This window comes from Physella acuta, unplaced genomic scaffold (assembly GCF_028476545.2).
Source record: "Physella acuta isolate Inbredline_101_S28 unplaced genomic scaffold, ASM2847654v3 ptg001991l, whole genome shotgun sequence".
Classification (NCBI taxonomy): domain Eukaryota; kingdom Metazoa; phylum Mollusca; class Gastropoda; family Physidae; genus Physella; species Physella acuta.
In genome coordinates this window covers 200-27,758 of record NW_026733496.1, presented here as the reverse complement: position 1 = coordinate 27,758, position 27,559 = coordinate 200, and the positions used below count along the sequence as shown (strand labels likewise).

At 34.4% G+C, this 27,559-nt stretch overlaps 3 protein-coding genes across 5 annotated transcripts; 2 read left to right on the top strand and 1 right to left on the bottom strand.

Annotated features, from left to right (window-relative positions):
• LOC131931549 (U2 small nuclear ribonucleoprotein A') lies at window positions 1-3,792 on the top strand. Its single transcript, XM_059288386.1, has 8 exons — window positions 1-188; window positions 1,201-1,241; window positions 1,453-1,559; window positions 1,763-1,888; window positions 2,043-2,145; window positions 2,234-2,407; window positions 2,552-2,666; window positions 2,940-3,792. Exons 1-8 carry the CDS (start codon window positions 107-109, stop codon window positions 3,038-3,040), a joined length of 849 nt encoding a protein of 282 aa, XP_059144369.1. The 5' UTR covers window positions 1-106; the 3' UTR covers window positions 3,041-3,792.
• A 690-nt stretch (window positions 3,793-4,482) lies between these two features.
• Window positions 4,483-8,284, top strand: LOC131931548 (TRMT1-like protein). Its single transcript, XM_059288385.1, has 8 exons — window positions 4,483-4,624; window positions 5,033-5,136; window positions 5,449-5,689; window positions 6,102-6,311; window positions 6,424-6,614; window positions 6,710-6,788; window positions 7,334-7,858; window positions 8,067-8,284. The coding sequence occupies exons 1-8, from the start codon at window positions 4,527-4,529 to the stop codon at window positions 8,185-8,187; spliced, it is 1,569 nt and encodes a 522-aa protein (XP_059144368.1). The 5' UTR covers window positions 4,483-4,526; the 3' UTR covers window positions 8,188-8,284.
• A 4,183-nt stretch (window positions 8,285-12,467) lies between these two features.
• On the bottom strand, window positions 12,468-24,109 carry LOC131931547 (NADH-cytochrome b5 reductase-like). Of its 3 annotated transcripts, none has more exons than XM_059288383.1 (8): window positions 24,021-24,109; window positions 15,065-15,138; window positions 14,432-14,911; window positions 14,188-14,330; window positions 13,518-13,608; window positions 13,211-13,315; window positions 12,877-13,080; window positions 12,468-12,754 (listed from the first exon to the last, which is right to left on the bottom strand). In XM_059288383.1, the coding sequence occupies exons 3-8, from the start codon at window positions 14,621-14,623 to the stop codon at window positions 12,551-12,553; spliced, it is 939 nt and encodes a 312-aa protein (XP_059144366.1). In that variant the 5' UTR covers window positions 14,624-14,911; window positions 15,065-15,138; window positions 24,021-24,109; the 3' UTR covers window positions 12,468-12,550. The 3 variants fall into 3 exon arrangements, with proteins under 3 accessions (XP_059144366.1, XP_059144365.1, XP_059144367.1); XM_059288382.1 differs by lacking the exon at window positions 24,021-24,109 and adding an exon at window positions 15,686-15,757; XM_059288384.1 differs by lacking the exon at window positions 24,021-24,109 and adding an exon at window positions 15,662-15,732.
• Window positions 24,110-27,559: the final 3,450 nt, after the last annotated feature.

Sequence of the window (27,559 nt, the reverse complement as noted above, 5' to 3'; positions counted from 1 at the left end):
CTTCCTGTTGAAATAACGCGGAGCACTGCCGTTTATCTCACAATCGAAAGTAACCTGTAGAAAACAAATATTTTTGTCACTGGTTAATCATAGTGTGTGAGACAAAATGGTGCGTTTAACTGCACAACTGATTAACATGTCAGCGCAAAAACACAATCCAGTTAGAGATTGGGAGCTGGACTTAAGAGGTAGGCTACGAATTTCATTTTGTGTACAATTTTCGTAACAAGACAAGAACTTAGAAGTGTGTCAGTGTCTACCGCTTACCGCCATCATAAAATCTAGATTCTAGGTATTCAGGTAAAACCTTTGTTTAGCGTAGGTTGTTACTCTGGAATGGTATAGCAGTAAAAAAAAACAACAGAAAAACAATGGTAAAGGGAAAAACTCAATTTTAGCACCGCTTCACGTTCACCTCCCGTTGAGCTAATTTTATTATAATGAAGTGACTACTCGGAAAAAAGATTTTTCTCCCCAACGTCTCCACTTAGTCGGCAAAAGAATAGTTTGTGCATGCACAGTGACCCACGGCTTGGGGTTAGGGACAGGGTTGGGGTTAGGGTTCTGCGGTTATAAACACACGCAGTACCGTCGATATCATCGCCTCGATGACAAGTCGTAGTTACTCTCCATTGTGAATGCGTATCTTTTTCCGGCTAGCATCAGCCTTAATATAAACACAACCAAAACACACAAAAATGTTAGGAAAATACTAGGATTAGAGCTAGATTTACTCTTTTTTATGAATGTGAGTTTTAATTAAAAAAGGTAAAAAACAAACATAAGAAGCATTAGGACAGTTCCAATATATATCGTGTTATCGTCAGTGTGATCATCAGCGGTAGAGAGATCCTTACACGGCCGAGGGCTCACAGTGAGTTCACATTGACTTGAATCATCAGCATATGTCAGCAATAGTAATTTGAAATTGTGTGAGCATAAAACTAAACTTAAGTTGACGATTTTGCAATAGTCACAGCGTCTTACTAAGTTGTACCAATGATAACTATATTATTCAACAATATAACATAGCCAATATCCCAGAAATCAAGATTGACAAGTAAAAATCTGATTCCTAAAAATTGTCTTTCCTTAAATACTTTTGAATTGTGTTTTTAACTTATGTGCGTAAACTCAAGTGTTTGAAAAGGTGTAGGCTTCATTAAGTTAAACATTTTTTCACCACTTTATCATTATCAGGATACAGAATTCCAGTCATCGAAAATTTGGGAGCCACACTGGTATGTAGCATAATTTAAGCTAATACTAATAGCCATATAAATATTGATTCTATTGAGTTATTTTATCACTGTAATAAAGTAAATTTTCTTTATGCAGTATATGGAGGAATGGGTGTTACTGCAAGTAATTTAGTTTTAAAATTTTATATTTGTTACTATAGTCTATAATTTGCAATGTAACAATGACACATTGGCATTTTTGTGTTTGCAGGATCAGTTTGACACAATAGATTTTACAGATAATGATGTCCGCAAATTAGATAAATTCCCACTGTTGAAAAGATTAAAACATGTCCTTCTTAGTAACAACCGTATTGTGTAAGTAAAAGGTATTTAGTTAGCCAAAACATTCTGATTATTTAATTTTAATACAGTTTCATGAAAAAAATATCACCCAGTATTTTTTTATTTCAATAAGCACTATCCTTTTTCTGTAAAAGAAAATATCACTACATTTGCATTTCACGTTTTAAAATTTTGGATTTTTTATCAAAATGTTTACTTGGTTTTAATTCTTACAGTCGAATATCTGAGAATCTTGAAGAAAATCTTCCAAGTCTAGAGACCCTGGTATTAACCAATAACAACCTTAAAGAGTTAGCAGACATAGATCCCCTCAGTACAGTAACAACACTCAAACATCTCAGGTAATACTTTATTTTTAACTGTACTATCTAATCCCATAGTACATTTTATTAATTAATAAATAGTATGTTATTTGTTGTTTTTATCATGATAAAAAATGAGTCACAATTTACTCCAAATGAAGTCATACCCTATTTACACCGTTTTCATTCCTAGTTTGATGGGAAATCCCATTACAACAAAAAAGAACTATAGATTGTATGTCATACACAAGATTCCAAGTTTAAGAATACTAGATTTTTCAAGAATAAAAATGAAAGTAAGTAGAAAGTACTACATGTATAACTACTTGTAAACTTGTGCATCAATCTCTGTTATAGTATCTTAATACTATTTTGTTTTTTAAGGAAAGAGAAGCAGCTTCTAAAATGTTTAAAAAGAAGAAAAGTCAGCCACAACAAGCAACAGTTGCAGAAAATGGAGGAGCTGCAAAAGCAAAAACATTCACACCTGGAGAAAAACTCGTACCTGTGCGACCTACACCTTCCGGACCTACAAAACAAGATGTAGCTGCTATCAGAGTAAGTAATCAAATGTGTGGGTGTGGAACTTTAAACCTTATTGTTATTTATATAAAACTGTGGTGCTGTTCATTGTATTTTAGATTAAATGTAATTATCTCTAAGCACTAAAATTGATTCAAACTTATAAATGCTCCTCCTTAGAAAGCAATAGCCAATGCAAAGACATTGGAAGAAATTGAAAGATTAAATCAGCTGCTGAAATCTGGTCAAATACCTGGACAAGATGACAGTCCTAGGAGGTCAAGTGCTGAAACAGGTGGGTCTTTAATTTTATTTTTCAACCAATGTTTATCTTTGTCTAGGGTCTTACGACATTGTTCTTTACTGCATAATATTAAATTAATGTGTTTCAAGTTTACTGTAAAAAGTTAAAAATGAAGAGTTGTTCTTAGCTCAAGTTGCTGCTAGTTTGACTGTAATCAGTTTTATTATTGGATAATTTTTAAGGATTTTTTTACGCCATTAGATTTTTTGTGTATAGTAAAATGTTATATCTATATACTAATTTGTGTACTTCATTTTTTTTCAGCAGGGTCAAAGAGGAAATTTAGGGAAGAGGAGGAGGAGGAAGAAGAAGAGGAAGGGGAGGAATATGAAAATGAAAGAGGGGAAAACATGGAGGATGATTGAATGTTTTCTTTCTGTTATTGTTGTATATATTTTAATACAAATCTTCATTGCATAGTTGTTGGGTTGGCCATCTTGTTAAGCAACCGCATTATGACATCAATAGCTCTTAGATATCCTGTCTCCAGTTTAAAAAAATTATTTCTTACATTTTAAGTTTTAACATAAGTAGTGTATCAAAATCTGGTAAGTATGAAATAGTTGGTACTCACTTCAAATTCATCATCCTTTCCTGTTCAAGTTTTTGTAGAAGGGCTATATATAGTTTGTTCTTATCACTACTGGATTTACTCTTCATCAAATGTCATTAGGGAATAATGATATCAATCACCATCTACAAAAGACTCAAATCTGTACTATTTTTCAGCAGTGATCCAAGACTACTGGCTGGAAGAACTGCAATGATCAGTCTGGTTCAGACTCCGTCAACCATAATATTATTTAGTATAGTCTCATATTAAGTCTGATTGTTCTGATACTACACTTCTGATAAGAGCAGTCAGATAACTTATTGGGGCATTGTGTCACATATTATGTTGACAGTCCAGATACTATACTTCTATTTTAATTTTTGTGACAGATTGTCATCCCCATTTTTTTGTACATTGTTTTTTTTAAAATCAGGTTCTGTCATATCTCTTTTGACCTTACCTGAAGAGATGAGCCATGTTCAGTTTTTTAACCTGATAAGAACAGAATTTTTGCAACACAACATGGAGTGATTTGTTGATGTAAATTAAACTGTTTTACAAATGTGTGATTTGTTTGAGTTTTTATTGAATGATGTTTCTAGCTAAGTTTATGACCTCAAAATGCATCACATTGTAATTGTATTCTATGGCTGTGCTTCTGCTTGTCTTTCATCTGGCCTACTCTCATTGTTTACTAGTGTGTATACTGTTCAGAATGATCCTGTGTAAAAAAAAATAATGTGACCACACTCAGGGAGAGAAAAAAATTAGGTCGTGTAAGCAAATTAAATGCTGGGCTTACTATTATGTTGAATGAAGTGGACCTGGTATGCTGTAAATATCTGAGGGGAAACCTATTAGCATTAGGCAAGTTTGTTGACCATCTGTCATATTTTTTTTCAGTCCTCTACAGGAATTTTAGGCATCTTGTGTGGAGAGGTCTAAATAGAAATACTAATTGATGGGGGGGGGGGAATTGTCTGAAGCCACAATTGATGTTTAGTGAATAAGTTAACGAAACTTTGAGTGACTTGTTTGCTTTACCATGGGACAAAATTACACCATATAGGGTAAACAGCATTGGTAGGTCAATGTTCATGTTAGCGTAGACTTCCCCAAAACCCATAGATCCACTAACAAAATGATATTTAAATAAGAAGGGTAACCTAAACTTTAAAAATAGAAAGTAATAAGATCGGTGAACTGAACAAGGCCTAAAAAACATTTTACCATCATTTTTAAAAAATTGATCTGGCCAACACGTGAAAAATATTGTGCTGGAGTTTTAAAAAATAAACATGATTAACGAACTGGATACAAATATTGTCGATGATTTTGACGACAAAACGCCTAAGTTGAAGGCCAAACGATATAATACAAAGTATAAATTGTATAGGTGTGTACGCGCACTATTTTTAATTGAGTTGATCAAAGAATCTAGATTTCTAGACTAGATTATATCTCGATCTAATTCTGCAGTCTAGATTCTCCAAGACTCCAAGATTGATTTCTCACACTCCCCACACTCAAATAATAAAATTAAAATTCTAATAAATAAAATTAAATAATCATATAGATCTAGATCTAATAATATATATATTAAAAAATTATATTAGGTCATTTTTTGGTAGGGTCTGACTAGAATCACTAGATTTAATTTTAATCTAGACATTCTAGATCTAGAATCTAGATCTATTTATCTATTATTTGTATTGTTGGCATTTGCAATAATGATAAAAAAGACTTTTAGAGGAGGTAAAAGTAAAATATTTGTTTTTAAACCATGACCAATTTATTTTTATAGAGAGTTTGCTATTGCAACATTGTCTGCACTGTCAGAAACCAAAACCACAGAGAATGCTACATCACAGCCTCAAATTTCAGCCCTAGATGCTTTGGCCTGTACAGGTGTGTAACAACACTATTAAATAATTAAAATAGCATCAAATCTTAATTTACATTTTTTTAAATACATAAACCTATGTATTACTATGTAATGTAGTATCGTATGTAGATCTAGTTGATGTAGGTACTAGTAGTATGTATGTATTATTACTTATCTAATATCTAGATTAAAATTGTAGGCTGTGATTATGCTTTTTAATTACAATAAACATTCTATATTTCTGGAATAGTATGTTCCAGAGTTTGAATTGTAAATTAATTTCTTGATTAAAAAATGTAATACTACGTTGTTATAATATAATTGTTTATTGACAGGGTTAGCTGGGATTCAATGGAAAAAACATATTTCTAAGGATGTGCATGTCACACTTGCTGATCATGATGATATAACCAAGTTGACAGCCAATGCAGAAGCCAATTCTTTATCTTGCTCAATTTTGAAACTCAATCCTTTACGGACACCTGGTGATTTGCATGGGCTCCAAGGGGAAAAGGAAATACACATCTGTCAGGCAGATGCAAAAGCAGTTATGACAATGGAAGCTTTTAATTTCATGTATGTTTTTGTTTTTAAGAAGTATTTTTTCTTAAAAATAATGGGAGTTCAGGATTATAACTAAAATTTCCAAATAAGTTATTCATTCTTCATCATATTTTATTGCAACACCATTTATTTCCTTTACCAATGTTTCCTAAGTTGCCTATTCAATATAATTGTTTCCAGGTTTGCCTTTTTCTTTTAAACTTTCTTAGATATTTTCTAATCTACTTTTAATTCTTTACCCTTTATTTATGTATATTCAAGCTGGTGTTGTTTAGTGTATTTTTTATTTATTTTATAAGATGTATTGATTATTTTTCTTAAATTACAATTTTTTTAAGATTAAATTTTATTATTTTACATTTGTGTATTCAGTTTTTTTGTTTACATCAGCATGCTAAAAAATGTATGCATTTTTTCTCCACAGATTCTTAAACCCACAAAAAAATTCAACAACCTATTTTGAGCCAGCTTTTAACAGTATTACTTGCAGAGGAATAGTCTGCTTCATATTCCCAGATATTTCACTTTTCGCTAGGTCACCCCATGTTGTGCAACGATATTACAGTGCAAATATTATTAAAACAGAATATTTAAAAGAACTAGCTGGAAGGATCATCATAGCTAATCTAGCCAAGTAAGCTACTTACTTGTATTACCTTCAGCTATATTCCTTAAATCTTTACATGTAGTAAATATGTTTATAATTACTGGATATTCTCAAATGGATAAAAAAAATTCTCTTTTAGAGCTGCAGCTAGGTGCAATAAAGGAATCTCTGTACAGTACATTGTATCTCATGAAGATAATCTACTGATCTGTGTTAAAGTAAGCCGTGGGCATTCACATGCTGACAGTTCCCTTACACAGATAGCTCAGTTGCTACACTGTAGGTTCTGTGAACAAAGAATTTTCATAGAACCACAATTATCTGTTTTAGGTAAGTTTTTCTTTCTTTTTTTGTTAAGTTGTATTATGCTATAAATGTAACATGTAATTTCTGTTTAAGTTGGACACTTTATATTTTCTTTGCAGAAGATCCTTACAGTTTGCTTGGTTGTAAATGTAAAGAGAAACACGTAGGGAAGACAGCTGTCACATTAGGTCCCATGTGGTAATTTTTAATTTCAAAAAATTTCTTAGCAAATTGTTTTTTTATTTTATTTAAAAAACCAGACTAGGATCATACCTGAATCAAGCTATGAAGTTACGAGTTACGATCTGAGTGTTCTCTGTCATTGAGGTTACACTGAGTGAGCCACAATGACTTAAATTGTAACAATCAATACAAAATTAATATTGACCGCTAATTGATATATTTTTTGGTGAAACTTAAATTTATACCAGCATTCAGAAACTACAATACAATTAAATGAGACTAGACCTCTTTTCACATAATTGACTTCCTTACACTTTTAGGACACAAATACAATCCTCAAACAATTGTAAGCTACTTAACTATCACCTCAGGCTACAAAAAAATCTTCCCTCCCTCCCTAACAGTACTTTCACTTCATTATTAAATTAATGTATTTAAAGCATGTTATGTTTCATTTTTTTGTAAACCTAAACCCCTCCTAATTATACTTGAACAACATAGATCTTCCACAATCTGAATTAAGGAACCATTTAGTTTTTTTTTTTTATTCTGTATTTCAGGAAAGGGTCAATATTTGATTGGGAGTTTTTAAATTTGGTTCAGAAGCATGGGAAACAACTCAAACTTAGCAGCAAATTTTTAGAGGTGACCCATCAGCTTTTTGCGGAGTGCATGTGCAGTGATAAAGTTAACACAAATGGTGTTGTGCGTGGAGGTAACAAATCAGCCACTGCTCAAGCTACAGATACAGTCAGTAACAATGGGGATGCACCCTCATTGGATTCGTCTAAAGATCAAAAAGAGCAAAGTGAAATAAAACAGCAGAAAGACACAGCTGAAATAGTCAATGAAAAAGATGTGGTTGTAGGTTCAGCTGAAGCACAGTCTGATCAATCAACAGGGATTTCATGTATTGTAACAGATCCTGCGCCAAACATTCATAAAAGAAAAATGGATGATGGCGATGAAAAACAAGAAGAAAGTAAACGCCAGTGTAAAGATCAATCTGTGATGATGAAACCACAGTCAGAAAATGTTCCATTCTACTATAATATTAACAAATTTAAAAGGACAAATATCCCAAAGTAAGTGTATGTGTATTAATGTTATCTGTCAATCAGGCACATATGACCCATTCATATTGTTTGTCATACTACAGACTAATTTGTATTATTTTGTTGCTTGACTAACTTTTGATTCTTTTACAATATTTCAATTAGTTTTAAAATTTTCTCTACAATAAAACTTATGTGAATTCTAAATCCTAAATTAAATAGTAACTCTTGTCCCCAGACTTGATAAACTAGTCACAATTCTGCATTGCTCAGGCCATAAAGCGAGTCGTACACACTTTGACCACAGCAGTATTAGAACATCTGCAAGTGTCGAGGAGTTTTTGAGCATCATTGGCTGAATTAAATTGATGTGAAATAGTTCGTGGGAAAACTGCTCTCCTCAGTCAAAGAAATTTTGTTTGTAAATTTTAAAAGTTACATAAAAGTTACACAATTAAATAAATTTGTTATTCTTTTATTTACCATATTAAAAGAAAAACCTAGTCCGCCAAGCAATTTAAAAATGCATATTCACAATGTTTAAAATTTTTAAATAAAATGATCAAGAATGTCATATGGTTAAGAGAAATAGTTCCATTAAAAATACAGCTCATTGGAGTAAAGATTGATGCACAAATACACTAATGTACTAGTAAGTATATCTTACAAAATTCATATAATATTATGACTTGCACTGAAAATGCAGGGAATTTAACATTGAATAGCAGTTTTAAAATGTAAAAATATATATTTAGGTTAAGAAGGTATATTTTAAAATACAATATTTTAATACAAATATCTTATTTAACTTTTAAAACCGTTTATAAATTACCATACGCTGAAAATCTGTATTTAGAATATGAGTTGAAGTAAAAAATATTTGGAAAACAATTTCCGGTTTTGGAATGTTAGGTAAGCAAGCAAATAATAAATGAAGCAGCTGAAAGCAAAACCTTAACCACTCTTGTACACATCTGTGAATACTTATTCACTCAACACTTTACATATTACATGACAACCAAAGTTCGATTATACATTAAACAAAAGCTGAGTAGAAAAAAGTTGTACATGGTGTGAGCTGAAGTAATTCACTGTCACTAAATCAAAATTATATGGAGTTAAACTAAGTCACAATCATAAAATTAGCCTTTAGCTAGTATGAAGCATAATAATTATATTCAGGGTCCATAGCCAAATCCCAAAAGAAAATTCAAGGGTTTTTCAAGGTTTTCAAGGTGATTTTGGGGGGAATTTCAAGGTAAAAACTACCACTAACGGGCATTACAATGAGGGTGATGTATGTTTTTCGCACACACAATTTTTAAAATAATGTTGGTGTTATTACAAAATTATCTAAGTCAGGAGATTGTCTAAGAGTCCAGCATAATCCCTTTTGCAATCAGTATCTTTAGTGTCAAATGACACTCCTCCAACTTCTATTTTCAGAAAAACTTCTTTCAACACTGGCTTGACCATGTGACAGAAGCAATAGATCTCTAACAATTTTCCAAGTGTTCACATAAGAAATTTTGCTACCAAGCTGTTCTGTGAAAAAACTGTCCAGCCTATCATGTGGTCTATTAAATTTAGATAGACAACCATTTAGAGTACATGTATCTATGAATGTTGAAAATTGAAACAGAACTTGGTCGCACTCAGCTGATTTCAGTTTCCATTTTTTGACTAGGATGTGAAGAATTCCTTTCATTTTTTTTTTGTGAACTGGCTCTATTTTTAAACATTAATGGTAACAGTAATGGAGATTTCAACAAAAAATTTGATGAAAATCCTATCAAAGTTGTCTTACAATCAGATTTGAAATTGAGAATTTGAAGCTCACTTGCTTTTTTTATTTTTTTTAGAGACTTTATTAGAGAGTCAGCAACAAACCCAACTTCAATTGAATGACTTGTCAATGTCAAGTGCTAATCAGAATCAGGTCATTATACATAAAAGGAAGCATTGGTTCGTCTGTCTGATATTCCTTTAAAAAGGACTCTGCACACATATTCCTTTAAAAAGGACTCTGGACACATATAGAAACAAAAAAAACCTAGCTATGCTTGTAGAAATGATCCTGCTTAATGTCATAAATGACCTCACGCTTTTTAAAAGATTTTTACCTCCCCCCCCTCCCCTCCGTCACACATCACAAAAAGCCAGGCCCCGCCCTCTAAAATTACGTCACACCTCAGCCTATAACCCCCCCCCCCCCCTTAAAACTGCAGTTGAATTTTTCTTAAAATACGATTTTTTTCCCAAAATCTTGTCTGAACTCTGTCAAAATAGAGTATTTTTATCAATTCCTTTTACAATTTATTAAAACTGTTTTCTAAAATGCTAAAATCCGTTTTCTAACATTGCTTTTTAATAATGCAAAAGTGTGATGTCACACCATCTGACCCCCTCCCCCCATCCCCTCATCACACACCGTCACACGATTACGGATCCCCCCTCCCCCTACGAGTGTGACGTCATTTATGGACGACCCCAATGTCCCCACCTATGATATACATGATGATGTAAAGAAATATCGTGGAAGTTTTAAGTTAGTTCATATCGCGGAATAACAGAATTAAGTTGTTTTTTTAAAAAACAATTTCACAAGTAACTACGCTAGTAATACTCATGTCAGAGATGTAGCCGCCCGACAAAGTGAAAAGCGGATTTTTTTTACAAGCGGATGGGAGGGGGCAGTGACAGCGGCAATTTTCTCAAACACGGTAATTCGAGGCTTCTTAAACATTCCAAGGACGTTTTACCACAGTAAAAAGCAATTAGATCTAGATCCTGCTAGATGGTGTAACTAAATTATAGCAGACCTACATATTTTGTTTTCGCTTAAATCTAGCAGTAAGCCCAATATTAAAGATAACCACGTTAAAATTAGATAAACAGCGTTTGTAGAGCTGCCTTGACCGTGAGACACGACTGTGCTCGTGCGTGGTCTCGTGTCGTAGGTCATACGGTCAGCGCGACCTTGAAGTGAGAGGTGGTAAAAAAGTGTCCGTAAAGTTGAGTGAAAACAGCACAGTCATAGTCCTTCAAATTATTTTTCTTTTCTTTTGATAAATACAAATTTTTTTTTACGTCGGCGCAAAATCTTTCCTTTTTTTAAGAAGACGATCGGCGATGCTAATGAGCTGGTAATGTTAGGATTTAGTTTTTTTTAATTACACAGCCTAGCGGTAGCCCATTGATGACGTCACGTAATTAATGCGAATTTTACCCCAACCTCTATCGTCATAAATAACCAGACAGCCACGTCAAGAATGACATCAAAAAGTTCTGTCTACAGCCTCACCCATCTGATACAGCCAACGTGTATTTGGTCCATAGCACACGTAAGATTGACGATTACGTCATTTGCTATTGGTTTTTTTAACGAACGTGATAAATAGGCCTATTGGCATTAGGAAATCTTGTTGATTAATAGTTAAAAATCTATATCTAGATCCACCACTATAATATACTGCGAAGTCACTGTAAGTTGAGATAGACCTAGAAGACCATCTAAGGTCGCAGTGACCGAAACGTCTGCTGACGTGGGGTACACAAAGAACCTTGATTGATCTAGGTTAGTAAAAACGTGTCTTCTCGCACATCTAAAACAACAGAACACAATAACTCGATAAATTATGTCTCGCTATTTACCCGTAATTCCGCAGCTACGTTTCGCCCTTTTGTGTTTTACCCACACCAAGAAAATTTTAATTTAAATAAATAGAAACCTACGCTCGCATAGTTCAGGCTATTCTTTTTTTATTTAAACCTAAGGCTTATTTTCTTGAAGAAAAAATATTAGTTCTAGATGTAGGTTTAATTATAATCGAGATAATTTCCATGCGCGACCAGAATTTTAATGATTTAGGCCACATTCAATTTTTTTCTTTACGGACACCACCGATCAGGAGACAACAGACCACTCGCGGGGTCAATAAAGTTCACAATATAAATAGAGCCAACGACTGCCGGGATATTGTCGGGAAGGGATGGGCGGCGGGGGGGGGGGGGGGTCGATTGTTATGATGGAAGATGGTTGAAACCATAGAACCGGATAACAGAAATTTAACACAAGAAAAAAAAAGGTCGACACTAAATCGATTTTGATGTTTACTGTGGGCTTTTGCGTAACATTTGCGGCCTAATTCCGCAACAGGGGTGTCAAAATCGAAAAATTACGGACAAAACCGTACAAGTAGGTAGGCCCTAACAGAAAACACTGAATCTAGATCTAGTAACTCGGTCGTAAACGGAGATACCCGAAAAACGATGCTAAATTTAGCCTTCGGCTATCGTTTACGTCACGATCTAGAATCTAGGTTAGGAAGAGCCTATGCAAAACTGGTCAGGTTGAGGTCATACCGCGAGGCTTAGTGAAGGAGAGGGTTGGAAATAGTAGACTCCGAAGTTAACGCAGACCCACGGCAAAAAAAAAAAAGCCAGACAAAGTTTAGATCCATCAGAATTGATTTTTTTTTTAAATTCGATTTACGCACGGTTTTCAAGGTTTACCTATAAAATTCAAGGGTTTTTGCTCATTTTTGGGGAAATTCAAGGGTTTTTCAATGCCTTGAGATGTTTTTTGGAATTCAAGGGTTTTTCAAGGATTCAAGGTCCGCTACGGACCCTGTGATATTTTACGTAAAAAAATTGCACCACGGAAGGCTATTAATAATAACATTCAAAATCACTATGCTTTGACTTTAAGCTTAATTCCTCTTAAAATTTGTGTATACTGGATTCTGGAATACCTAAGTCTTTGACATACTTCAACATATCCCTGGAAAATGAAGGTGGACCACAGACTAAAACCAACAATTTACTGTTGTCTCCACCTGCATGAGTTGTCACGAAATCTTTGTTTATTCGTCCTTTATGTATCTTTTCTCCGTGTTTATAACTGTAATTAACCACCTCAGGTTCCTACAAGGAAAAAAACAACTATATAAGGCTGCAACTATATAAGGCTGTAACTTTATTAACTATATCATATATAAAAGGAAAAGTAACATTGCGAAAGTTTTAATAAGCCATTATGGACAGACCTGGCTCAGTGCAAAGATTGAGGAAAAGTTCCAATATCTGCTCCACTCATCAATTTCATTTTTGGCCATCAAGTATTTGTAGGATTTGCTGGCATAGAGAAGCTTAAGATGGGTTTCATCATTTTCATCTTCAAGAATGGAACTAATAACTTGACACATTGGGGCCACACCAGTCCCTGCACATAGCATAAGCAACCTGTCAAACTGAAAGTAATATTAAAAGTATTAAAGTATTTAAAGGCAACTTTAAAATTATTTATTCAATTTAGTTTTACATTTCAATCAAACTGATCCTGAATAGGCTAACCACTAAATTAATAATATTACCTATTACCTTATTTCGAGAATAATTTAATGATCTTGTTGACGCCCTGAATTCTATTTTGTCTCCAACTTGCCAGCTTTTAACGCACTGAGATGTACGTCCCTCTGTATAAATCTGTAACAGTTTAATTAATACTTTATTTGGTATAAAAGTAAAGAATTAAATTACCAAGACCAAAGGGTACACATTTAACCACTACTAAATAAATCATGTGATGCTTTAGTTGTATTTGCTGAAATATACTTGACATTAAATTTATGATTCACAACTCTAAACATTACTAGAGTAATTTAAGGTGGCAAAGACATGAGTATACCTTAATCAATAAATCAAAATAGCCTTTAGTCTTCAGTGGTGAAACTGGTGTGTATTGTCTAGCTACTGTTGACTGATTTTTTAATTTAAATCTGCAAACAGAATATTTAAAATGAAATGTTTATGATCATGGATAGACACAGCAATTCTTTTAAATGATGGACTTTAAAATGTATTGATACCTTGCAGCTAAAAAGATCAGTTGAAATTATATTCATCACTTAATCTTTACATATATACCTACACCACATTACTAAGCTGATCACTACAAATTGAATTTTTTTAGAATTATAGGCCTATATCCTATTAAATGAAAGTAAAGGTTCAATTCAATAACTGAGTTTTAATATTTTCTATGAAAATAAATTACTTAACTATAAGAATTATTAAGATACACAAACTGAAAATGTGTTCCTGATGACTAACCTTATTATAGTGCTGGTAAACTACAAGACAAAGGTAGTTATAACTTTTTCTAGAGTCAAAATGTTTTAAACCAACATTAATTACTTATTTTTAAATTTGTATAGAGTTATTACTTTAAGAAGAAATGTTATTTTTAAAAAATATAAAGCACATATCCATTACAGGGGATATTTAGTTTTCAGAAAGTCAAATGTGTCAAGTTGTCATCCAAGTTCCTTTATTACAAAAATGACATTTTCCCCCACCTTGCAATAACATGTTGACCAATTGATAAACCAATAGCTTTTTGAGCAGGGACAGAAAATCTGAAGCGCAATATATCTGGAGTTTCTTGTGACACTGATACTATAGGAAATTCAGTGTACTTGTCAGGATGTAGAGCAGTAGTCTGTGGAAAAAGCAGGTTTTAATCTTAAATTACCCAAAAAGGGAACCTGTGTTTAACAGTTTAATTAACCTTATTAACAACAGAGCAAGTATTGAACTTACCTTACAATTTATATCTTCTGCTACAATATGGGATTTGTTAGCTATATTTTTGGACAATAATTCACATTCAGCTTTCCAAATTTCTAATTCCTTGTTGTAAATATCAAAGATGCATAGAACACAACCATTTCCACAGCAGTCTGAATCTAGTGGTTTATCAGGAGGCTCCAACACCAGTCTTTCTTCCGACATGTCATGAAGTTTCAATTTTTACAAAACTAAAGCACAGATTTTATTTAGATATTTAACTGTCATAAAATTTTTTATCTCCCTATTTGTGTGTTGTGGTTGGCTGTGGTTTAGAATTTGATAAAGGTAGTCCTAATTGCATGCAAGTCCACCAGGAGAAGCCTTCTTTTGCATGTCTTTTCTCATCATGTGTAGAAGTAGAATTGTTGCAAGAATAATTCAATTCACTGGTAAAATTATTTTTACTTTCAGAAACAGTTTCCATTTCATCGAACTTTCTTTTGCTTGATTCTGAAAATATTTGTAAAAATAATGTTGATCAGTAAATAGTTTGCAGGATATTATGATATGTGTTGTAATACTTATTATCATTAATTATTGTCATTAATCATTAATTAAACTGAAGTCTGAAAAAGTAAAATTGTAATCTAATTGTCAACTTACGAGCTAAGTAAGGTTGCTCTTTAGTATCCCCCATGACAAGTCCTTTTTAAAAAAACAAAGATGGGCTTAGCAGACTACAGAGGGGAAAAAAAATCTGTTAGCAATGTTTATAAAATTAAAAGACTGTAGTCACTGTAGATCTAGTCTACTTGTAGCCTTATTACATCAGTCACAGTGGTTAGGATGATCAGTGCTTTACTTATTACTAAGATTTTGCAAAATTGTTGAAAATAGAATTATAATTAAAATTAAATAGATCTATCAGTTTTAAAATAAAATTTTAAATTAAGATTTGCAGCCTAGGGCAAAAAGTTAAATTAATGTGTTTTCTTTATCATAATTTAAAAAATGATAGATCTAGATTTATTTATTTGTTTCGATATTGAATATCAAATTAGTTTGGCAATACCAAGCTGTAAGTTAGTAAGTTAACTTAGTTATTTAGAATCTTTTCTGAGTTTTAGTCTAGTAATTCTAGTAGATTCTATAAAATTAAAAGTTACTTGTACTGTACAGAATGAGAAAGTTAAAGTAGTAGATCTAGAATCTAGATCTAGAGTAAATCTGAAGATCTAGATCTATATCTTTATACTTAACTAGAATCTAGATCTAGGTTATTACTTTCATTAGTATTAAAAATAGTTAAGAAAGTAGTAAGGAAGTAAGTAAAGTAGCGTCATGATACTGATAGTATTAGTGGTAAACGGAAAAAAAGTCACAGGAAAAAAAAACACAGAAAAAAAGTCACAGTTTTTGCTAGGAAAAAAAGTCACAGTGGAAAAAATTTTTTGGAAAAAAAGTCACAGAAATAAGTCACAGAAAAAAAGTCACAAAAATATTTTTAGAAATATTTTTATTTATTTGTTTAGAATTGTATTTGGGTAATCCCTTAGTTTAGCGTCGGAAATTATCGGGTAATGTTTGTTGAGTTTCGGTAACTAGAGTTACGGTAAACCATGGTTTGTTTCACCATTGAAATATAAATAAATTGAAAGTCGATTGTAGTAAATTAATGTTTTAATTTTTTAAGTTTAATCGACTAAAGGAAACAAGAATAATTATAATAGTAGATTTAAATTAGTAGATCTAAAAATTAAAAAAAAAACATATATTAATATAAATATAAATAATGAAGTCAAATGTAATAATTTAATGTTTTTGGCTTGCAGCGGATTTGCGACCATTAATTAATTAGATCTAGATCTAGCTAGATATCTAGCTGCTAGACCAAGTAAAAAAATCTAGATTACGAAAATAGTAAAAATGATTACAAAATGTAAAAATGATTACAAAAATAAATCTATCCAAAATTTAAACATTCTGTATAAAAATAAAAGATGACGCCAAATAAAGTATGGTTTACAGTACTTCCGGTGAATTCCGGAAGTGTGTGACAGACTTTGGCATTGTTTTACTGTTTTTTACTGCTATACGATTCCGGAATAATAACCGACGCTAAACTAAGGGATTACCTGTATTTGTTTAGAATTTGCATGTTTATTGTTGTAGGTTGTATTTTTTTATAGCATAAATTATTTATAGACGTTAAAAGCATTATGGTTTATAACAATTGTAAGTAAAAACAAACACTCTCAACTTTTGTTATGTATTTAGTTAAAAACGCGGTAGAAAATTTAATTATAAAAGAAATTTTGGAAAATTTTGCCGTAGGCTATTCTCTGCTCGGTCTCTCCTCAGTAGGCATTGTCATGCGTCAATGACAGCCTTTCAACCTTGTCGGCTTTCTGTTTTGATCCTAAGTTTTGTTATGTAATCAGCGTGATAAATGTGGGCAGTAAAGGTGGTTGAACTAAACATCTAAACATAACTATTGTGGCCATGAGTTGAGGGCAGCAAGTCAGATGAACTTACCATATCACGGTAATTTAATGTTGGTATTTAAAAAAAAAAACAGGATTAAAACCGTGGACTTTGGAGCATTCTATTAAACGCTACTAACCTTAAGTTTTACATAATTACAATCTACATACTTCATACTAAATATTTTTAGATGAATTATAAAAATTACTATGCGTACAGCCTACACACATTACATTTAATTAATCCTAAGTTAATTTAATAATTTGCACTCTCTAAATATTTAATACATAAAATTATTAACAAGTAAATTCAAGTATCATAGTATCATGCAAATATAATTAATATATATTTGTGACTTTTTTTCCTGTGACTTTTTTTCCTGTGACTTTTTTTCTGTGTTTTTTTTTCCTGTGACTTTTTTTCCTACAATCAGTATTAGTAAGGCGGTAATCTATCGTTTTAGCGTAATCAATTCGGCCGGTGCTAGTAATGTAGTATGTAGGGATAAAGTAACTAATGAATATAGCTCAAATATGAATATATTTGTGCATATTGTATTAAAATACTAAAGATAATTGAATATTAAATCACAATTTAAGGTTAAATCAATAATATAATAGATTGACGACAGAAGCCTGTTGGTTGTATATAACACGTTTAATTGGGTCTAACTACCACGATGGTAATACACAGAGAGGACGGAAGGAAGTACACAAGGGACATCACTCAAGATAACAATATTATAAATATAACTAATACAGAAGAGTGAGTTCCCTTGACCTCACAATTATTTCAATCTATTACATCCCTTTACCCTTAGAACACAATAACACATCTCTCAATAGAACAATTGATAGTATCCTAAAATCACCAATTATATTGTAACATGAACACTATGGTAGATTACATCCTTACAAACAATGCACAATATGCTACAACATAATCAAAATACAAAACAATGATGTCAAAGTCCTTTTGACCTTTAAAATCATAGGTCTAACTTATTTGGGACTTTGATTGTCCTGTTTGACCTTCTCAGTGGCCTTTGATTTGGTGACTCAATATTCTGACCATTTGGATTCTCTATCTCAGGAGGTCTAGGATTTAAATCATTAACTCCAGAATTTACATTTTCTGACTCCAGACAACTTGGTTCACTCATATCAACAGAACTTGGTTGTGGAACAAACTGAGTTGGTGTGAACTGTTCAGATTTGGTGGGATTGACAGATTCACACTTATTATCTGCACAAGTTATTTTTAACTTTATAAGGCACAGGTCCTGTACATTGAACAATTTGACCTGGTATCCATTTTTCCTTTCTCCCATAATTTCTTAGATACACATTCTCATTAACACCAAATTCTCTTTCAATGAATGTCTTGTCATGATTTAATGGAACTATTTTTGAATTGGCATCTGGAAGTATTATGCTGTTATTCAGATCCTTAATTGACATAGATTTCTTTGATTGATCAATTTTCTCAGGTAATCTGATAGTGCTTTCCTGGTAACCAAAAATACTGTTTAAAGTAATATTCTGGACCATATCACTTTGCAACTGTGATCCAGTATTTGAAGTGGGTGTATTAAATGGCAAAAATCTTTTTTCTTTTCTTTTGATGTTACCCTTTTAGTTTCTGTAAGTGCTAATGATGTTAGCAAAGTTGTTTGATGATCACATTCCTTCTTACTAATGTATTTTCTTTAAAACATTTGAAATTGCCATATCACCATAATCATTTATTAAGTTACAAATACTTTGTTTAGGCAATTCTGACTGATAATGGACTGCATCTTCTCCATCTTTTATATTATCTTCACAAAGGTTTTTATTTCTTATTTAATATGGCCTTAAGTCATCATTCACAGACTCTTCAGGCCAACCATTCTTACAGTACTCATATACTTTTATTAAGCACTCATCTTTTTGTGTTTCTCTTTTAATATCATTCACATTTATATTGGAGTTATCCATGATAGTGAAGAGAACAAATACATCTTCTGGTACATAGCTCAGGCTTTGGTTTTTTAAAGGTAATCTACTAAGACTATCTGCACTATTCTCAGATCCAGGTTTGTATCTCAATTCATAATTGTATGCAGTTAGTGTGATAGCCCATCTTTGAATTCTTGGTGAGGCATGCCCAGGTAGGGTTTTGTTTTCTCCAAATAAACCTAGCAATGGTTTATGATCTGTAAAGATGGTGAACTTCCTACCAAACAGAAACTTATGAAATTTCTTAACACCAAAAATGATGCCTAAGCCTTCCCTATCTAACTGAGAATAATTTTTCTCAGCCTGATTCAAAGATCTACTGGCAAAAGCAATGGGTCTGTCACCCTTCTCATCCATGTGGGACAAGACTGCTCCTACACCATCTGGTGAAGCATCACATGTTAATATAAGTCTTTTCCCTGGGTCATAGTGAGTTAGTAAGGTGTCAGCAGACAAAGCCTCTTTTGCTGTATTAAAAGCAGCTTCTTGTTGTTTACCCCAGTGCCAAGTTGCATTTTTCTGTAGCAGCTTGTACAGTGGTGATAGTTTACCAGACAGATTTCCTATGAACTTTGCATAGTAATTTATCAAGCCCAAAAAAGCTCTTAGTTGTTGGGTATTTTCAGGTTTGGGTGCTTCTTTAATGGCTTTTGTTTTCTCAGGTTGAGGTCTGATACCTTGTTTGCTCAATATATAACCAAGAAAACTAATTTCTGTCAGCATGAATTGACATTTATCTTTGTTTATCTTTAAACCTTTTTCACCAACAATTTTCAATACTTTATCAAGTGTTTTAAGATGTTCAGTGTCATTCTTACCAGTTATGTACACATTGTCAAAGTAAACACAAACATTTGGAATATCCTTAAAAATACTGTCCATGACAGCTTGGAAAATTCCAGGACTAGATGATATGCCAAAACATAGTCTTTCATATTGGTAGAGTCCTTTATGTGTGTTTATTGTCGTATAGACTTTTGAATCTGGATGCAGTTCTAGTTGAGTGTAAGCATGACTAAAGTCTAATTCAGTGAATTTGTCTCCTCCTGCCAAATTCAAAGAAATTTCCTCAATGTTAGGAATAGGGTACCTATTTAGCTCTATTTGCTTATTCAGTGTAGTTTTATAATCTCCACAAATTCTTATAGAACCATCCTTCTTTAACACTGGCACAATGGGTGTCGCCCAATCGGAATAGTCTACCTTCTTTATAATGCCATTAGATTCCAATCTACTTAGCTCATTTTCAATTTTATTCCTCATTGCATAAGGTGGAACTCTAGCTTTGCAGTATCTTGGATTTGTATCTTTAATGCTTAACTTCACTGTTCTATCATTTAGTAATCCAGAGTTACCAAAAACACATTTATTTTCAGATATTACTTTATCTATTGAAGTAAGACTAGATTCTTTTACATTCTTCAATGAACAAATACTCTCCCAATTTAACTTAAGATCACTTAACCAGTTCCTACCTAGTAATGGCGGTCCATTTCCTTCAACCACAAGAAGAGGAAGTTTAACACTTTGACCATTATAACTTACATGAACCATACATTCTCCTATTACCGGAACATTGTCACCAGTGTATGTTGTTAGACACTTGTGACATGGCTGTAGAGGCACTGTTCCTCCTGTGACAGCGTCAAAATCTTTCTTTGTTATGACTGTTAGAGATGCTCCAGTGTCAAGTTGGAAGCTGATGCTCTTACCGTTGATATTAACTGGTACATTGATGGGAGCATGACTTATTGATTTCACAGAGAACAGGCTGAAATCCGGCTGCAAATCAATTTGAGCATTTTCACAGGTAGAGTGGTTCATTGGTTGGGTTAGGTAGTCTTGGTGAGAGTTAACATAGTGCTGCTTTTGGTTGCGGTACTGTCTTGACTGGCTAGATTTAGCAACAGACGAAGACTTTGCAAAGCAGGCCTTGGCAATGTGACCTTGCTTACTGCACTTATAACAAGTTGCAGACTTGAACTTGCACCGATGAGATGCATGGGGACCTTTGCATCGATGACATTTTTGATAATTATTACTAGATTTAGATCTAGGATTTGAACGAGCAGGGTGTTTAGCATAAGTTGGAATGCTCTGTTGGGGTTGATGTTTATTGACTAACCTGCTGTTTACTGCATGGATCTCTGAAGGTGCTAAAGATCTCGCCGCATCTGATGACTGCTGGAATGACATTGCAAGTTGTATTGCTTTTTCCAATTTTAGATCTGACTCGAGCAGCAACTTTCTTTGAATATCAGGTCTGTTTACACCTGTCACAAACTTTTCACATAGTCTGTCAGACAGCGTTTCTCCGAATTCACAAAATTCACTTAAATGACGTAAAGCAGCAACATATTCTGATATTGACTCGTTTGGTTGACGAGTCCTACTGTCAAATCTAGCTCGACATAGAAACTTTGATGGCGTAGGCGCATGGTGGTCTGTTAGCAATTTGCTCAGCTCGTTAAAGCTCTTGGTAGTTAGACTGGCTGGTGCGCATAAGTCTTTTAGTAGCCTAAATTGTTGAGGCCCTATGACTGTTAACAAAACAGCTCTCTTTTTGGCTTCTATCGTCACGTCGTTAGCTTCTAGGTAAAAGCTTAACCTCTCTAGGTAATCTTGAATGATTTCATCATTCGCATCAAATTGTTTTATTTGGCCATACAGCGCCATAATTCTAGAAATAATTAGCTAATAAGCTCTAGCAAACCTCTTTTTTGCGTAAGTAGGTGCTCTTTCTAGTAGATGTTTATCCTTCGTCGCCAGTTATAATAGATTGACGACAGAAGCCTGTTGGTTGTATATAACACGTTTAATTGGGTCTAACTACCACGATGGTAATACACAGAGAGGACGGAAGGAAGTACACAAGGGACATCACTCAAGATAACAATATTATAAATATAACTAATACAGAAGAGTGAGTTCCCTTGACCTCACAATTATTTCAATCTATTACAAATAAAAATATATATATCTCATCATAGTTCATACTCATACTCATCATCAACATATATAGACTCTAGGACACGGGTTCCCAACCTGGGGGTCGCGACCCCCCTGGGGGTCGCGAAGGGCTTTCTGGGGGGTCGCCAACTGGTATACTAAACCTTAGTAATTTGAAACAAAACATAAATATTTAGAAGAATTTTTGAAATTCGGCTTTACTAACATCACTGGAACAGTGTTTCTTCCAGACTTTTTTCTCCGGGGGGGCACTTGAAATCTTCGGGGGGGCGGTAAACTTTCTTCGGGGGGGCGGACACTGTTAAAAGTATATATTTTCTATATAAATTATATAAATTTCATTTCGTTCGGGGGGGCGGTAAAAATTTTTCGGGGGGGGGCTTCGCCCCCCCGAAGAGTTGCCTGGAAGAAACTCTGCACTGGAAAGGGAATAGAGAAGAAGCAAAGCGTACTGTACAAAGTTGTTCTCAGTCACGAGTCTATGAAATCGTCAAAGCTAAAACGTCATTTGACACGAGTCATTCGAAACACACCAAAAAAGATATGGAGTTCTTTCGTCGGTATGAAGCTAGTTGCAAACGTCAGAGACGTGATCGAACAGGAAGTTTTCACCAAGGAAACTCAGCATTAGTGCAAGCATCACATGAAGTCGCGACAGAAAATGCCAAGCAAAAAAAAACACAATAGGAGAAAATCTCATCAAACGCTGCATGTTGAAGATGGTGAAGTTAATTCTTACATGTCTGTAGATGTTAAATAACACATTTTTATTGAAATTAAGCTTTCACCATTGTTTGCTTTTCAAGTTGATAAATCAACAGACGCGTGTTCGTGTTCGCAGTTGCTGGTCTTTGTCTATATTTATTCAGATGATTGCAAAGAAGAATTGCTCTTTTGTGAAGATAGCATGGAAAAAATAAATACGTTTTTTTTTTTAAAGTTGGATGATTACAATGGGTTAAAACGGCTGCGAGGGTTTGTACGGATGGTCCACCATCTATGTTTAGGTCAAAATCGGGCTTTCAGAAAGCAGAAAAGCTCCCTAACCCACTGCCCTCACCAATCGCCATCAAGACTCCATTGCTAGTATAAGTCGTAAATTATATAAAATCTGGAGCCTTCAAAGAACTTATCAAAGACCTGAATAAAGATCACGAGGTTCTGCTCTTCTACACTACAGTGCGCTGGCTGTCAAACGAATTGTTGTGAGTCGTGTTTTTGAATTGAAATCTGAAATCAAATTGTTCTTGGAAATGTATAGGAAACAAGACCTTTTGGTATACTTAAAACGACACAGAGTGGTTGGAGAGAGTATCATACCTAGCAGATGTGTTCGAACATCAACATAAGCTTAACCTGAAGCTTCAGGGAAAATGAACGAATATTATCACTTTCAATGATAATCTCGGGGCATTTTTATCAAAGCTGCAAAATCGGCGAAGAAAATAAATCTTGGAAATATTGTAAATTTGAGAAACTCTGCAGTGTGGTAGATGAATCTAATTGTGAGATAATTAAAATTTTGAAAGAAGAAATTTCTGGGCATCTTGAATCTATTGAAAACGAACTGCAGCGCTATTTCTCTGAGCTGAAAAAAAAAGAATCTGCATTGACGCATTACCCATTCTCTTCTTCACTTGATGTTGCCAGCATTCCCGATGAATTACAAGATGAATTCTTTGATTTGTAGAATGATTCCGCGTAAGATGAAAAACTTCAGACACAATTTTGGTGTAGTATTAACCATTTATATCCAAACGTAAAATTGATTGACTTTTCGAGAATATAATTTTATTTTGAACACTATTTTTCGATTAAAAACAAAATTAAGATAATGATAATGACATAGGTTGGCGTTAACAAAAAAAAAATACTTTAAAAAACAAATTAACCTCGAATGTTTAGTGAATAGTATGCAATTTTACTCATGGTATTAAAACAGTTATCAAGAGTAGTTCATATTGAAAGTCTACTAGAAAATCTTATTTTAGTGCTTATTAATTTCCATACTAATTTCGGCTTTTTAATTCTATGGGGGTCGCGGGTCACTTAATTTTTATAAAAGGGGGTCGCCACTCGAAAAAGGTTGGGAACCACTGCTCTAGGACATAGGACTCCTAGACAGATCTAGATCTATATAATATCAGCATTAAAAAACCACCTACGTTTCTTTGGTGAACTTTTCATTAAGTAGCGTTACAGCTGCTAATATCTTGTGACTGATAGTGGGGAGGGGTGAAAAATATTTGACATCACTATCACACGTTGGCATTAAAACGGAATTTTAGTAGTTATTCCGCCTTTTAACGAGATTATTAAAGTAAATTGTTTTAAAAAATTAGCAATCTACATAAATAAATAAATGGCTGTTTTAACACCCCCCACAGACCACGTTATGTATGCCCCCCCCCCCCCTTGGAGATTTAATAGCTCCTAAGAATCGGACACCTCATAATACAGTTTAATTGATTTATTATTAACTTTTCCCCTCACTACTTGATCTACTTTTGTTTTTCGATACCGTTGAGAATGGGGCCAAGATAATACTGGGTCCTTATTTGGGAAGTTTTTAACTAGCCTAGGGGTCGGCAACCTGCGGCTCGCGAGCCGCATGCGGCTCTTTTGATGTCAAGATGCGGCTCTTCAGCTCGATGCACAAATATAAATAATTATTTTATTTTATTTTTAAAGCTCATAAAAGTATTAGTCTGCAACACTCAGTAATGAACGATATCATAATATATATAAACAGTAAACACTCGCTATTCTATTAGAATATTTATTGGCTCGATATTTCAATGTAGACCTACTTGGTTGTTTCCTAAAACTGAGTTTTTTAAATATAAAGAATGCCTGTGTTTGTATCATATTTATCGGGGCAAAAGTGCTCGCAAGATAGCCCTTGGCGCCAAATCGCACCGTGACGTGACGCTGGAGGACGCGCCTAATTCAATTCAGTGAGCGAATATAGCAACCCATTGTATCCATAGCCTATCGCGCTGTTTAAAATGAACGTATTGTTGCCCATCGTGTCTATAGTGTACAGCCTTTAAAAAAAACAATGTAGGCGCTATAGTGCTCGCAGGGTCGCCAAACGGACGAGGCGCCGGCGGTTGCGTCTGTTGCAGTTTTGCCGCTGAATATAGTATTACCCCTTACCCGCTATGCTGAACGCCCAATTAACGGATGCCAAGTACTAACATAGCCGCTCTGGAACTCTCGAGCTCCAAAACGTGTATTGACAAAAAAATGCACCACCCGGGCGCCGCCCATAAGAAAAAATTTCTTTCGCAGCAGTCTTCTCAGGAGTATTTTCATCTACTCTCCAAAGTTTCATGGCACTCGGATAAACTGTGTCGAACCGCATACAACTTTTTGTTTACCGTATATAGAGAAAAATCGCACCTCTACCCCCCTGGGGCGCCGCCCTTGCGAAATTAAAAAAAAATTGTTTGCACAAACCTCCCTAGGAGTATTCTCAAGAATTTTCCCAAATTTCATGGCGATCGGGTGAAAGGTGTAGTAATGCATAAAAGAAAAACAGACACACACACAAACACACATACATTGTTTTATGTATATATAAATATATAAATATATATATATATATATATATATATATATATATATATATATATATATATATATATATATATATATATATATATATATATATATATATATACACACACACATATATATATATATATATATATATATATATATATATATATATATATATATATATATATATATATATATATATATATATATGTATATACCAAATCCTAATTAAAAATCATAATATTAATAATAGTAGTATAAAAATGTTGGCGGCTCTTTTGTAAATTGTAACTTTTGGCTCTTCTGTCTCAAAAGGTACTTCATTTAATGATTAATTACAGTTGAATAATATTTTATGTACAAATAGACAACCCTGGCCGGGGGAGTGGAGGTGAAGGTGACACTACAACGTAAACTTGCTGTTGGGAAAAATAATGTTAGATCTAGCAGTATTGATTACCGACAATAGATAAACAAACATGGTTTTCTGTTAAGTGTGCACAAATTAAAGCTATCACGGGGGTGGGGGGGGGGGGGGTCGTCTCCATCTTTCATATTTACCGGGGGAAACACATTTTGTGAATATTTTAACAACTGTTATGTCAGTCAACGACCAGCGTGGGGGTGTGTGAAATCATGAGGTGCCGCATCGAGTGACACCCGACCCGGCTGACTAAATTTTCCGGGGGGGGGGGGGGTGGCGGAGAAATAGTAAAAGTAGGCATATATAATACTATCTTTTCTAAATACATTCTATTTCGTTAGTGTGGCGGTGTTTCCACCCCCCCCCCCCCCCCGAACAGACGCCCGAAATATAAAACTCGGTCTAGATGTAGAACGCACGATTGCCAGCTCTAACTACGAGATTACGAGTGTTTAGGTCGCCCCCGCCCTCCCAGGCCGGACTGCCCCCCCCCCCCCATCCCCCACCCCACGTCCAAATAAGGTAGTGCGATGCATCGGTAGGCCTAGAGGAACCAAATGCCTGCCGGAAACCCACGTGTCTTGCGGCTGACAGCAACATGGGTGTGAGAAACGATCGATTCATTATCCCGTCTGCCTGGCTAATGAGCCGGCCTATCGCTTGAGCCAGTAGTGAATAGGCTAGGCTGCGATTTTGTGTGTGTGTTCTTTTTTTAGCAACGATGCAAAGTTAACAAAGTCATGTCATGCTAACCCGGTCGGACAACATCAATACATAAGTTAAAGTAGACTTGGCTTAATGTTGAGTATAGAAAAATCGTTTCAACAAATAATAACGATGTTCGCCAGTGACGTGATTTATGTTAAACTACTTTGTTAACCTAGCAGATCTAGTCAAAATATGTATGCACAGAAGAATGCAGATATATTCTATACAAAAGAAGTAAATGCTACACAGATAAAGGCGTTCGGGCAGAGTAAAATGCTGCAATGTAAAAACTTTCCATTAATCCATTAGCATGTTTATCGGTGCCGCTTCTCCTAATATAAACATTGTACTGGAAATTTTAACAATGCAACTCGGGAGAGGGTGTGTTACCCCCAGGGGCGTAGCGAGGGGGGGCGGGGGTGCGGACCGCACCGGGTGACACCATTTAGGGGGGGGTGACACCAAGGCAAAAAATGGCAAAATATATAGAGAAAAACTCGAGGGGGGGGGGTGCAAATCGAAAGTTTGAGGGGGGGGGGGTGGTGCAAATCGAAAACTTGAGGGGGGGTGCAAATCGAAAGTTTGAGGGGGGGGGGGGTGCAAATCGAAAATTTGAAAGTTCGTCCCTGGGAAGGGTCTCTATGCCTCTGGGGGGTGACACCATTAAGTGCCGCACTGGGTGACACCCGACCTCGCTACGCCACTGGTTACCCCCCCCCCTTCCTTTTGAGCTGTGAGACTAAATTATACACAGTTGAAGTTAAGAAAATAGACCTTTCTCTGTTTTATGGGCTTATTTAACTTTTTCTATGTCTATTGTGTACAAATTGTGTGACACCAAGATACAAACCGTTATGGGACAGCGACTGGGGGGGGGGGGGGTTATGCCAATGCCAGTGTGAATAACTATAAAATGAGGGGGGGGGTGCTTAGTTGTTAGCTCGCCCTGGGCACCGGAATGGATCGCTACACACATTAATATCCTGATGGTGCCTAGGATTCCTAAAG